This window comes from Mirounga leonina, unplaced genomic scaffold (genome assembly GCF_011800145.1).
Source record: "Mirounga leonina isolate KUSES-001 unplaced genomic scaffold, KU_Mleo_1.0 Mir_82, whole genome shotgun sequence".
NCBI lineage: Eukaryota > Metazoa > Chordata > Mammalia > Carnivora > Phocidae > Mirounga > Mirounga leonina.
Window position 1 is genome coordinate 31030931 of NW_023270825.1, and position 14143 is coordinate 31045073.

Genomic DNA, 14143 nt, shown 5'->3' on the forward strand with positions numbered 1-14143 from the left:
AGAGCACATGAGAGGGGGGAGGGTCAGAGGCAGAAGCAGACTCCCTGCCGAGCAGGGAGCCCGATGCGGGACTCGATCCAGGGACTCGATCCAGGGACTCGATCCAGGGACTCGATCCAGGGACTCGATCCAGGGACTCCAGGATCATGACCTGAACCGAAGGCAGTCGCTTAACCAACTGAGCCACCCAGGCGCCCCTCCCATCTGTCTTCTATGGCTACTACCACTCCAAATGGAAAAAAGGTGGGGAGGAGGTATCTCAAAATAACACTCATTAAAGGGCACTAATTGGTTCTAATGTGTGTAACCTGGGACCAGGAAGTCCTCCAAATTTGCATTAAACACTAGTCACACATTTTCTGCCTGTCTCAAACCTATCTGAATGTTCTTAGTTTTTCTTAAAAAAATAAAATCATAGTTTGGATTAGGAACCCTATTTCTACCTAATTATTCACTATCAACTTTATATGTTTCTCAGGGTCCCCTTGAGAAACAAGCCAAGCTATTCCTTCATTCTAGCCAGTTAAGGTGCTTATGGAATAGGGTTTCTCAGTGGATATATCCATCAAGTGTGTGTGTGCGTGTGTGTATATCCATCTCCAAATATATATATCTCCATATCCACCAAATACATATATATCCATCTCCCTGCAAATACATATGTGTATATATATAGATATCCATCTCCCTCCAAATATATATAGATCCACCTCCCCCAAATATATATATATATGGATGCTATATATATGGAGATGGATAGATCTCCATTTCCACCAAACACATATATATGCATCTCCACCAAATATATATGTATTTCTCTTCTTCGCCCTCTAAGCAAACAAACCCACACCCTTGAACGTCCACCAGGAGGCGCCGGGGGCGTCGCCAGACCTGCGGTACCTTCACCATTGGAGAGACCGCGAGGGATGCAGCAGCGATGGAACCCGGCTTCCTTTTTCAAGAATCAGCGTGAGGAAAGGGAGCAGAGCCGCGGGATTTTAGGGAGCTCTTGTCCCACTCCCCCTCCCGCGTGTAGGTAGCGTCTGGGATGTGTGCGGGCCCCATGGAGAGACGCTGGCGGTGGCTGCGGTGGCAGCTGGGGCTCCTACCGCGGCTGCAGCCGGCAGTAATCGGACCCCGCGGGCGCGGGGATTGAAGACGCGCAAGGGAGAGCGGCGAGCTGCGAACAAAAGCCCTCGGCGCGGGGCCCGAGCCCGGGACGTGCGGTGAGTGACCCCGCCCGGAGACCCGGGAGCGGCGGGCACTGGCGTGGCGGGGCTGAGTCCCCAGTGCCCACCTCGCTGGGATACCGTAGGGGGACTCGGAGGGCACCCAGGGGCAGGTGTCCAAGACTAGATTGGGGTGGATGGTGCCTTTAGCACATTCAGACTTGAATTCAGACTCAAATGCACTCGGGTGCATTTGAGAGGACACAGACGCCTTCTCCGTCCCCAGCCAACACCGGGGGTGGGGGTAGGGGGGACTGGCATAGCTCCCAGCAGGCCCTGCCCAAAAGACAGAACAAGAATCGAACACCCCTCTCGGGGAGGCCTTTTGTAATTGAGGCATTTCTTTCAGCCCTTCCATCAGCCCCGGGCCCGGGGTCTCCTTTGGCAGGGGGCAATCATATAATATGCATCATGTAAATTTAATCATACAAATCACAGGGCCTCTGAGCCTAATCCCAAATAAACTTCTTCCCTAGGCAAACGGGGTCCTCGCAGCAATGCACTTTGAGGATGAACAGGCCTCTTCGTTTTTTGTTCCTGCAAAGCTGCATCCCCGGTCCCTGCCTAAGCTACAAACAAATACACTAATCCTCCGGGGAATCCTCCACCGCCTCCCTGGCCCACTACTGCCTGCACCGCGATTTTTTCATCTTAACTTGCAGCAGGAAGGAGATGCCTCCAGCGGGCCAGACGCCCTGGGAAGCCGGGCCCCAGGCCCCTGGCCGGCACACCCGGGCTGAGGGAGGTTGAAGCTTTTCTCTTTGCACCGGTCCCCGCCCCCTCCCTCCCGCCCCCCGCCTGGGTTTTCAGGGCATTGGTATTATGATTTACGTTCCACCGGGCCTCTGAGCCTAATCCCAAAGCTGATTAAGTTGGGAGGGGGTGTATATGAATGGGGCGGGGGGAACTGCTCTCATGTATGCCTCGGTGTCCCTACCTTGTCTTCCGCAGGGACTCCGCAAAAGGACAGGGCTCAGCCATGGTGGACCCCGTGCCGGAAGAGGAAAAGGCGGGAACCGAGCCTGAAGGTTCGGAAGGGGACGCAGCCGCCGCATCTGTGCCCCCCGACGCACAGGGCGCCCAGCAGCCCGCCGCCTCCTCGGCCTCGGCCTCCGCCTCGGCCTCCGCCTCGGCCTCGGCGGCGGCGCCCCACACGGCTGAAGTCCCGAGCGCAGCGGAAGAAGGCGGGCGGCGGGAGCAGTCTCCGCTGCTGCACCTCGACCTCTTCAACTTCGACTGTCCCGAGGCCGAGGGCAGCCGCTACGTGCTGACCAGTCCCCGCTCGCTGGAGGCCTGCGCGCGCTGCGCCGTCAAGCCGGTGGAGCTGCTGCCGCGGGCCCTGGCGGACCTGGTGCGCGAGGCGCCGGGCCGCTCCATGCGGGTGGCCACCGGCCTGTACGAGGCCTACGAGGCGGAGCGGCGCGCCAAGCTGCAGCAGTGCCGGGCCGAGCGAGAGCGCATCGTACGCGAGGAGAAGCGGCGCCTCTTCACGCCGTTGGGGCCCGCGGCCGCCGCCGCCTCGGTCCCCAGCGCGGGCGGCAGCAGCAGCAGCTGCAGCAGCGCCAGCCTCCCGGCCTCGCCCGCGCCGCGTGCGGCCCGCAAGGCCTCTTCCAGCCCATCTCCGGCCCGGACGCGACCACCGACCGCGGCGTCGCGGGCAGGTAGGAAGAGCCACTCGCTAGACTCGCTGTCCCGCCGACGCGAGGGCGCCCTCAGTTCCGAGTCTGGAGCGTCGTCGTCGTCCTACAGCGGGGAGAGCCTGCGGGAGCTGCGCTGGCCTCTGCGGGCCTCGGCCAGGAACAGCTGCCCGGCGGGCTCCGCGTCCTCCGCCCCCAACCCCCTGGGCCGCCCTTCCGCCCTGGCCTTGGTGCCGCTCACCGGCCGCAGCTTCAGCCTGGGTGACCTGAGCCACTCTCCGCAGACGGCTCAGCACGTGGAGCGCATCGTGCGCCAAGTGCGCGCCGAGCGGGGCCTGCGCGGGGTGCCGGATCGCGACCGAAAGATCGCGGCGCTGATGCTGGCGCGCCACCAGGAGGAGCGCCTGCTGCTGGAGCAGCGCGCCGCGGCGCACGGCCAGTGGGAGCAGCAGCGCGTGCGAGCCGAGCAGCGGCGGGAGCGCGAGGAGCGGGAGAAGCAGCGCGCGCTGGAGCAGGGCCGCCGGGCCTGGGCCGCGCAGGTGGAGGAGCGGCGCGGCCGTCGGGGGCGCGAGGAGCGCGAGGAGGCGCGGCGGCGGCAGCGGCAGTGCGAGCGCGGCGAGGAGCGGCGGCGGGAGCTGGCCGAACGCCAGGGCCTGCTGCGGCGGGAGCGGGTCGAGCGCGCGGCCCGGGAGGACCGGCTGCGCAAGCTGCAGCAGGAGCAGAACCTGAAGCAGCGGGAGGAGGGCCTGCAGGAAGGGCGCGAGCGGGCCGAGCTGGTCCACAGGGAGCGCGCCCAGCGCGCGGCCCGCACCAAGCAGCGGCAGGAGGGCCGGCTGCAGCGGGAGAAGCGGGAGCTGAGCCGGGCCGAGCGGGCGCGCCACGAGGCGCTGCTGCAAGGCCGGGCCCGGCAGGAGCGCGCGGAGCGAGAGGGCTTGCGGAGCTCCCTGGAGGCCAGCTTGGGCCGCGCGCAGGAGAACTACGAGCAGCTGGTGGAGCAGCGCGCCCGCGAGCTGCGGGAGCGGGCCCGGCGGGAGGAGCTGCAGGGCCGGCGGGCCAAGGAGGTGGCCGAGCGCAAAGGGCGCGAGCACCAGGCGCACCTGGAGGCGCTGGCCCGGGCCGGGGAGCGGCGGCTGCAGCACGCGACGCAGGCAGCCGAAGAAGCCGTGCAGCAGAAGGCGCGGCGCGTGGGCCAGAGCCGGTTGGAGAAGGAGCGGACCCAGCGCGCCAATAAGCAGAAGGTGGAGAGGGACGAAGACTGCCGCCGGCAGGAGCTGCTGCAGGCCATCGGGCGCAAGCTGGAGCGGAGCGAGCAGCTGTCCCGGGAGCGGCGGAGCGCGCTGGAGACCGCCCGCTCCACAGCCCGGGCCTCCTTCCACGTGCGGGAGAAGGTACGCGAGGAGACCAACACGCGCTCCTTCGACCGCATGGTGCGGGAAGCCCAGCTGCACGCCAGCCTGGACCGCAAATGACCGCGGCCCTGAGCTGGCCAGGCGGCCCCGCTCAGCCCTGCGGGGCCTCCCTTGGCCTTTATGACCAGACTGCGGAAGTCTGCCGTCGGGGCCCAGCGCCGCGGCCTGGCCAGGCTCCCGACCAATGAGGCGATGAGAGGACAGATAGGAGAGCCGCCAGCCCACCGCCTTTTAAAAATCGGACTTCATTTGGAAATGACATAGCACAATCTTTAACCACATCCCCTTGGTGGCTCCCGCAGCGGCCCTCGCCAACTTGCCAGTGTGTCTTTGGGGTTGGAGTAGAAAAAGAGCGGGGAGAGGGGGCCTGAGTCGGGACTGGGGGAGGGCCCCCGTAGGAGAGGGTGCAGCGGTGGCCGCCCCCTTCTGCAGCAGTCAGCCTAGGCACCTTCCGCATGTGGGTGTCTGAGGTGACATTGGTTACCGCAGCTGAGGAGGCGTCGCCTTGGCTCACCTCCATGTTTTAAAATAACGGCAAGTTGTACAAAGCTCAGAGGCCTCGCAGAAAAGCACAGCTCTTCCAAGGTGTTAGACCACACCAAGGGACCCCAAAAGCGATTGGTTTTTGTATGCTTGACTTTTAAACTGCCACTTGAGCAAATTCTGGTCTTAGTTAAGGTAGTTTTTTTTGGTTGATTCCCATAGGCTTTCTAGGTAGACAATCATCTGCAAATAATGATCAATTTGTGTCTTTTTTCCCTCCCATTCTCCCAAGTGACACGAGAAATCGGTTGGTTTGGTGATGCTGTTTCACTTTAGTGGAAGCCCCTGGGGGAGATGAGTTCCCTAGGCAGCATTGTTCCGCCGGATTCTGCTTTCTTGCAGGGTAGCTTCAGGGGGAGGCCGTGTCTGATGCCCACCTCCCAGTGTGGAGCCCGCTCGTCGAAAGACATCAGCCATGCCTTACGAAGCAGAGCTACCTTATGTGCCTGCCCAGGCCGATCCTGCCTAAACCTCCAGCCCTGGATGCTGTCCCTGAGGGTGGGCCCAGCGAGTCTGGAGCTAGGATTCCCTCGGGGAAGGAGTCATCCCAGCTGCCCTGACAGTCATCTCCTGTGGGGGCCGCTTTGCTGTGGAGAGTTGTGGTCGCTATTGTTGGTTCTGTAGCTTCCCCTGCTCCCTCACATGAGGAAAAAAGAGAATGTTCCCCCTTAAGTTCCTGGTTCCCCCTCACCTTTGCTGGAAGTGTTGAATCATTCTCTCCGTGCCTCACCTTTCCCACTGGCCAGACGGGGCCATAAGTATCTTCTCTTGGTACCTCAAGGTCTTCCGGATCCAAAGCACCGCCTCAGTATTATTTGTTGGTCTTCTTTGTGCCTTTCTTGACCTGGAGTAGAGAAGCAGGAGGACTGCTGTTGGCCTAGTTGGTTTCTGGGAATATTGATTCCTGGGCGTTGGAAGGGGCAGTGCATTGCAGCAGATAATCATTTAGCTGCTGGGGGAAAATACTTGCAAGACCAGGCCACTCCCTGGTCCCAAAAGTCCCACTCAGTTGTCTTTGGGCAACTTTAATGCCTAGAGTGCTTCCTTCCCATGAAGCCGAAATCAGCCCCCTTGGCCATATCCACCCACTGACTCTGCCTTCATCACGGAAAACATTACATTTTACATTAAATCAGGATCAGGAAATAAAAGTTACCAAAAAAGAAAAAAAGAATCAGGGTAGAGAACTACTATATTAGACATGTTTCATGTATATTCTGCTGGGCAGAATTGTCCCTAAAATGTCTGGTATTACACACACACACACACATATACACACACTCCATCCGTACCCCCCCCCAATTGCATGCCAGCAGGTACAAAAGCATTGTGTAGAAGGGAGCAATACTTAGGTGTTACACAGGAGCTATGCCAAGGTTTATTTCTTGAATGGATGAATTTTTCCCTCTGATTTTCTTCTTGTCGGTAATCAGGTTATCAGTGAGCTAGCTGGAATAAATGGTATTGTCTGTGAGTTGGGGCATTTGACTAAAAGGTTAATCTGATACTTACTGGTTCTTACCTTGTGGCTCCTGATTTCCTAGAGAGCTTTTGAAACGTGAATAGGAAATTCCATGTAAAACTACTTTCTTCCAAAGTACGTACATTCATTTGAGAAGGACCGCAATCTGGTTTTCTGGATAATGCACTGAAAGGTACACAGGTGATCTTACCTTGCCCTCTGTTCAGTTTGTTTTCTGACTTACTGAGTGACTTTGGATAGATCACCTCTCTGTGCCTTGGTTCCCCACCTGTGGAATGGGGATTGTGACTTTGGCCTTCCTCAGCACTGTGAAGATGAATCAGAATCAAAGAGGTTTCTCAGCCCTGTGACTTCAGAACTGCAGGTGCAATGGGCATAAACAGAAAGGATCATGTGACCGGACTATGCCCAGAGAGTATAATGTACTGTTGTGATCTAGTGACGAAAGGAATGGTCTCAAAAAGCACATTGCAGCTACCTGGAATTTAAATAAAGCTTAAAAAAGAAAAGCACATTGCCAATCATAGTGTCACATGTGATGCAAAGGCCCAGGTCTGAATCTGAATGTCACCAAATTAGAGGTTTACACTTAGCGAAAAGCACTGTGTAAAGGAAAAAAAACTTAGATTCCAAAAAAGAGAGAGAGATCCATATAGCTAAGTAAAATTAAAGCAAAGACAGAAGCCAAACCTAGTCAACGTAAAGAATGGTTCTTCTAAATTTCAGATCATCCTCTAGAATATAGACCCATTGCTACATCCTAGGATAAGTGGTCATGTTGCCCTTTGAGGAGGAGCAATTTCCAGAATCCTTTGTTGGGCTCTTCATTTATATTCTCTTTGACGTGATGCTAGAGAGAAGTAGTTCCTATTCTGAACTGCCACAAGAGACAGTTGGAGGGTTGGGGGGCGATGGGGACAGTGGGTAGAGAAAGGCGTACTTCTCCTGATGTAAACATTCTAACAAGTGCCCAGAATTGGCCTCAGAGCACCATGCTGGAAGTTTTTGTTACGATCCAGGAAACTGCAGCCCTGAAGCGGTCTCAGACCTTCACATTTGCCCTCTTGGAGCATCCGGGCTCCGAAAAGAGAGAACATGAAATGGAGTAAGGAGGAGTGGGAAGGGTTGGAAGAAGCTTTTGTTTGGTTCATTACCAAGGAAACAAGCAGGACAAAGCTGTTTCAGATGCAATCATCGGTGAAGCTAGCCCAGCGTCCTGCTTAGGCAATGGCCAGTGCCTACACCACATCTGGACAAGAAGACGGAAGTTTCCCTTCAGAAGCACACAGGCTGAACCTTCAAGGGACTTGCCAAAGGTGAAGAGTGGACGGAGGAGTGAAGGCATATCAGAATGCAGTTTGTGTTCAAGCTACTCTGTAAAGTCCACCAGTTATCATTCCTTCTCCTTTAAAAAGTCCCTTGAAACAGAGGGATGCCTGACTTTGCATAAGGGGCTGTATATTATTTAGCCTCAAATCCCCTATAGATCACACTTTAGCACCTCACCTATGGTTTGCACATAAATACTAGATGGAGAGAGGGATAGATGGTGGATGGCTGGGGGACAACTGACTGGTGATCCAATGAAATCTGTGAAGGATAGATTGGGTGGGCAAACCTCCTTTCATTTGACAGATTTGTATTGAACATCTGCTGTGCGCCAGGCACTGCTTTTGATGCTGGGAAGACAAAGTCCGTTCACTGACCCTGGGGACCATTGATGCTTCCTTGTCATGAACAGACATCTGTATGTCCCCATTGGGCTTAACTACCTTCCTACCCTGGTATCCATCCATAGGTAGATCTGATGGTCCTTCAGGCACTGACTTCAAGCCTTTTTAGTTTCCTGGGGACACGCCATCTGCCAACCAACCATCACTCAGTCCCTGTTGTTCTCTTTCCCTTGATTAGCCAGGAGCCTTGATTAATCAGGTCAAATTCATAAGGTCATGTACTTAATCAGTTTTAAATTACAGTAAAAAGAGAGAGTAAGATTAATTACCTTCAAGGGTGTTATTTGCCACACGTTAACAAAGGCAGCATAAATAATGATCGTCAAAAAAAGAAAGGTAATGATCATCAACCCAGAGAATGAGCCTCAGGCCATGCAGAGTCCCAGATCACTAAAACAAGGTACCAGCTTCATCATTCAACTGTTCCGTGCTGAGACAAGAAACTCAACATTCCAGCTTAAAAAAGCAATTCCAGCTTAAAAGTTTCAACAAAAAGAGATTTCTGATCAATACTAAATTGATGAGAAAGGTTAGTGAAGCAAATATTCTTCTTAAGACTTCCAGGTGATTGTGGTTGCCCGTAGGTTGCTCCGTAGATTTGCCTTTTCTCCACCATACGACTGCCGTCTCCACCCTGCATGTCCCAGGGAAACATTTGGCAGATGAACACAAGGAAACCTGGCATTTCTTGACACAGCCTGGAAAGCAGCTTTCAGGGACCCAGCAGATAGCTCTCAGTTCTAGAAATGTTGTTTAGGCCCTATAGGTGATACACGTTTGGCTCCGGTTGTCTGATGCCGCACCTGCTGTATTCTGACCAATCACGTGCTTTAATTACCTAATTGTATAGAAGAGCACCTGGTCTGCCCACCTGTGTCCGCTGTTCCACGGAGTTCTGGTGCTCTCTCTAGGTGCGCCTCCTCCCAGCCCAATGCATCCCTTCACGTGTCCCTTCAGGCTGGGCCCTGGTGCTGCTCGGGCTTCAAAAAGTCAGGCCCGGGACAGAGGGTGGAGTCAGTAGCAGATGTTAGGACATAGAGGGGAGGGTGGTTTCCTTTTGAGGAACAGCGATGATCATTGTTTGCACTGTTGTTACTTCTTGATTCATCAAATACTGTCCTGTCCCATATGAGCACAGACTTGGTCCAAAGTGATTTTTGAACTAGCTGCCATTTTGAAGTCTTCATGCCTTTCTTCCTCTCCACTAGTACAGTATTGGTAGCATGTTCTTGTGTCAGACGCTTGCACAATTCATAGGACTGTCAGTAGATCCATATCTACTCCTGTGTGAGTGTCCGTATGCACGCACACACATACACACACACACTCCTACCAGTTCCGGCATCAGCGTTCTTTCAGAGGGAGGGAAATTGTGGTTGTATTCTTCCAGGGAAGGGTAAGCTCTGAGGAGACGTAGCTGCCCCTTGGGAGGGGTCCATTGACTCCACCTACCTCCAGCTCAGAGCTGCCTCAGGCTCTGGCCTGTAAGCACAGTGTCCATATTTCCCAAGCCCAGCAATGAGCCACGCGGGTGACAAAGGGTCTTCATGCTGCCACTACACTTCTCCTTTCCCCTTCTCAGTGTGACAGACTGGCTGGGAAATGGAATTTGGATGCCAAAATGTTGACATTCGGAACATCTCAGCATGATGGAATGACTAACATCCACAAAGTTCTGAACATCCAGTCCATGCGGCTGCCATAGCTTCAAGGCAAAGAGTGTGGCAAAGAAGCAAGGATCTTGACTTATGCAGACTGTTACCTACTGTTCAATGGGCTCCTCTTGTCATCTACAAAAGGAGGACAACAGATCCTACATGGTAGGCAGTTGTTAAATGGGTTAATGCTTGGAAAGCAGCTCAGTCCCTAGAAATAGCACTCAATTCATGGATATTGTTATTCTGAACTTGGGTGGAAAAGGAAGGAATGAAGTAGGTGGAAGGTCAGCCAGGTGGTCCTAGTGGACACCAGGCTTTGATGGTAGCCCTTTGCACTTGTCTGTATCCCTTGCTGTGTGGCAATCCCCCAACCAACCCAAGGGAAGGGGCTCTGGCGTAATGGTTCCCCTAGCGATGTGCTGTAGCCTGGGGCTGGGGAGGGAGGGATTACCTTGTTTACCAAATGTTTGGCAATAAAATTGACATCTGGTGGTGATTCTCAAAATTTTATTTTAAGACTTCCTTAAATGATGGCTAAGATGACCGAATGTTTTAAAATGTGTACACCTTTCTTGGGGAAGAGGATGTTTCAGTCGTGGTACCAAATTCTATAGTAGTATCTTTAGCAGAAGCACACAGAAGAGGTTGTGGGAGGTGTGCTGGTACTGCGGGCTGTGATGCCTGGCAGAAATTCTGGGATGGGCTGCCGTCTCTGCTGTGGCCGCGTGGGAATGAGAAACAGGGTCTGCGACAAGCTCAGCCTGGGAAAGTGCTGATGGCTCATTGTAGGAGCAGATGTGGGAGCAGAAGGAGAGAGGTGGGTGTGCATTCGCATCGCTTCATCCTCAGCAAATGACTTTTCCTAAGAAGGCTCAGAAAAGTGCTATTCTTCCCTGCCCCACTGGCCCTGCACGCAGCTGCCTGGGGGATGGCTGCACAACTGGGCTTGTAGAAGTCGAGTCCCCATTCCGGATGTAGAGCAGTGCACAGCCGAGTGGCCCGTATCAGCTCTCCCGTGTATATCAGAAAGTGAGGTGCCCTCCTGCTTTGTCACCTTTCTTCTGCCCTTGGACACCCTAGAGGGAGGCTCCAGTGGACCTTAGAGGCCTCCTGAGCCCTCAGCAAAATAGTAGAGTAGGGTGAGAAGAGTGCCTACAGGGCCAAAGTGAACAATCTGTAAACGCTGGGATTGTGGGTGATGATAACTAATGCATACTGAGCACGTACACTGTGCAGCTGCTTTAAGCACCTAATCCTCACCAGGTCTCTGTGAGGTAAGTAGTATTCTTCTCATTTTACAGATGAGAAAACTGAGGCACCAAGTTTAAGTGACTAGTATTGGGCATAACTGGGCTTGGACTCAGTTAATCTGGCTGTACAGCAAATGCTTGTAACTAGTCTGTTCTGTCGCCTCTTGGGAATCAGTGGGAACTATATTTTTTAAAAGTGGGCCCTCCCGGAGCCTTCCGATGCCAGCCATTTGAATCACCACCCACTGTGCCCATGCGTAAGGCCTATAGGGACTCAGGCTCAGACCCCATCTGGACCTCGTGCGTTGTGCTGACCCTGAGGGTAAGATTGAGGTTCACTGCCTGGAGAAAAGATGAGAGACTCTCATGCTGACCCTGAAGCTTAGTGCATGTTCTAGAGCAGAGGTTCTCCAAGGGTGGTCCTAGGCCAGGAGGGTCAGCATCAGCTATTCTGGGGGTGGGACCTTGCAATCTGTGTTTTAACAAGCCCTGCAGGTGATTCCAGTGTGCACCTAAGTTTGAGAGTCACTGCTCTAGACCCATGCTCTCCAGTTCGGGAGTCACTAACCACATCTGCCTGTTTCAATTTAAATTAGTCAAATTTAAACAAAACTAAAAATTCAGCTCCTCAGTCACACTAGCCACCTTTCAAGAGTTCAGTAGCCACATGTCCCTGGTAGCCACCCTATCGGACAGCAGAGGTGTAGAACATGTCCATCATCACAGAAAGTTCTATTGGGTTGCACTGCTCTAGAACCCAGTAGCAGAACCCTGCTACTCCATACTGTGGTCCACAGACGATCAGCACTGGCATCACCTAGGAGTTGGTTAGAAATGAAGAATCCTGTTTCCATCCCAGAACTTCGGGTTCAGAGTCTGCTTTTTTTGCAAGATCCCCAGTTAATTCGTGCTGCTCTTTAAAGTGTGAGAGCCACTGCTCCGGAAGGCAAGCCCAAATCCAGTTCATTTTGCATGTGTGGTTAACTCCCATTGGTAAATTCTCCCCACCACCCTACCTCCTTGTTTCTAGGCAACTCTTTTCTTCCTGACAACTTTGTGTCATTGGGGCTAGGCTTGCACTTCCTAGGCCACCGGATCACATTTCAGAACCGAAAGGGAAATGAGACACCATCCATCCCTTTCTCCATTTATTTGAATGATATGAATAAGTCTCCTGCCTTGGCCAGATGTTATGCTGGGGGTTCCCACTCTAACACATTCCATTCATTCTGATCTTATTAGGATGGTTGCAGGTGTCAAAGAGTTAGCTTCCCAATGATCCCTAAGTACGTGGTTTTCTAGAAGACTTCGTCCTGCCGAAAGGAGAAAAATAAAAAGCTACCTATTAGAGCAGTTTAATAAAAATCTCTCCTTTGCTCTCTCCGTCTCTGGGCTGCCAGCTGCATGTTTTATTTTCTGGATGTTTCCTGTACCAACTATTCCCAGTTATAACTGGCTACTCCTGCACACAGAGGCAAGTGCTTGTTTTCACCATCTTGTGAAGCCAGAGGTTTGAGGGCTAAAGTCTGGTGGTTTACCTGCAAAGGGGAATCCAGTAGGGTGGGCTTCACCTCACCTGATACACCCATTATCACTTATCACACCAGCCCTTCCTGCCTCTTGAGATTCACAACAAAAGGATATTGGGAGCGAAGCCGTTTAATTATTTGGTACGGGCCCAGCCAGAAGCGCTGGCCTTACTTTTCATAGTCTGCCTCCGTTGCCATTGACGGGTCGAGAATTCTGCATGGGCTCCCATTTCCTGCAGCCACTAAAAGAAATGGAGACAAATAACAAGGAGGGAGGGGAGTGAACTGCTTTGGGAGGGGAAAAGGCTGACCGAGGAAGGGTTATTAAAATAAGTAAAAGCATCACTATGTTCCAAAAAGGAAAACATGCCGTGAGAGCACAGAAATAAGAGACAGGAATAAAGAGAAAGGAGGAGAGGCTGGAGCACACGAGGATGAAGCCATAGACAGAAAAATGCAGGTGGGATATGTATCTTATGAGCCTGAGCATGGCTAAGTAAGTCAATGTTTCAACAGAGGGCTTAGAAGCCCCTCACTGGAACCATCTGAAGTAAGAGCCAGGGAGGAGAAAGGAGAGAGCAGGTGCCTTAGACACTAATGGTTTGCTATTTGGGTCCCGACTCAAAATGTGGTCATGGTTCATAGATGCCAGATCTACGTAGATAAGGGTAGGCAAGCTGACTCTAAGGGGTTTTCCAAAAGTTGCCAAAACTTCTAGCAAAAAGAATGTACAAGTAATGAAAACATGTACAGTTTCTTCTGCCAGTGATTAAACCAGTTAACAAATCCTTGGAATCCCTTAGAAGGTACTTTTGAGATGTCTCTTCTCCGTGTGGGCACCAGAATGGATCCAATTACGACCTTGAGTAGCAGAAGAAAAGGTATGCAAAGCTCAAGGGAAAGCCAGTATGCTTCGTAACTCTGAGGGCACGTTTGGTAGCAGTTGCATCATTTGGAAGGCGAAGACTTGAGATGGACACAAAGTGCTGGAGTTCAGAATGATTTAGAAAGTAATAGATTATATTTGTTGGGCAAGAGAAAATCTGCTACGGATTTTCTATACTGTTCTTATTGTCCAATCCTGATGAAAGGTGCCAGATTGCCCTGAAGCTTTTCGATTTGGCTGAACGATATGAAATTGCTGATCCTCGACTGTTTTTTGACCTACAAAGCAGCAAACAGCAAGGTGACTTTTGCCCTAAATGGGCTGTCAGAAGCCCCTCAGGAACTGGGCATGGAGGTAGAAAGGAGATGCCCAGATGGCTGGGGTGTCCAGTCTCATGCAAAAATAGATGTCCCTGAAGGAGCTGTCCCAGACAGGTCAAGAGCAGCCTGCTGCTGTGCACAGGCAAAGGGGCAGCTTCTCTGCCTGCAGGAAGCAGAACTTCACATCAGTGTGTCTAAATGGGAGCTCGCTTGGCCTCCCCCACGACAGCAGTGGGCTGCACAGCAGTGCATTTTCTGCAAACTTTTCTGCAGAGTCTGTGGCCTTCTGTTTGATGCATGCTCCCAGGGGTCCTGTAGAAGCAAGTCGATCAGCACGCGGCTGCCTGTCCAGAATACCAAACAGCAAACAGCAGTCTCTCTGCCCCAGCCGACTGCACTGGCACCAACTCCCCGCTCCAAGAGCCCTCTTCCTCCCTCCACGGTGGCTCTTCTACAAACCCACCTG

The 14143-nt window shown here is 53.0% G+C and overlaps 1 protein-coding gene across 1 annotated transcript; it reads left to right on the top strand.

Moving 5' to 3' along the window:
* The first annotated feature begins 2208 nt into the window (after positions 1–2208).
* CCDC177 (coiled-coil domain containing 177) lies at positions 2209–4335 on the top strand. Its single transcript, XM_034992491.1, has one exon. The coding sequence runs from the start codon at positions 2209–2211 to the stop codon at positions 4333–4335; it is 2127 nt and encodes a 708-aa protein (XP_034848382.1).
* Positions 4336–14143: the final 9808 nt, after the last annotated feature.

Excerpts from the sequence above, each read along its gene's own strand:
- CCDC177 (XM_034992491.1), top strand. The coding sequence starts at position 2,209 with ATGGTGGACCCCGTGCCGGAAGAGGAAAAGGCGGGAACCGAGCCTGAA.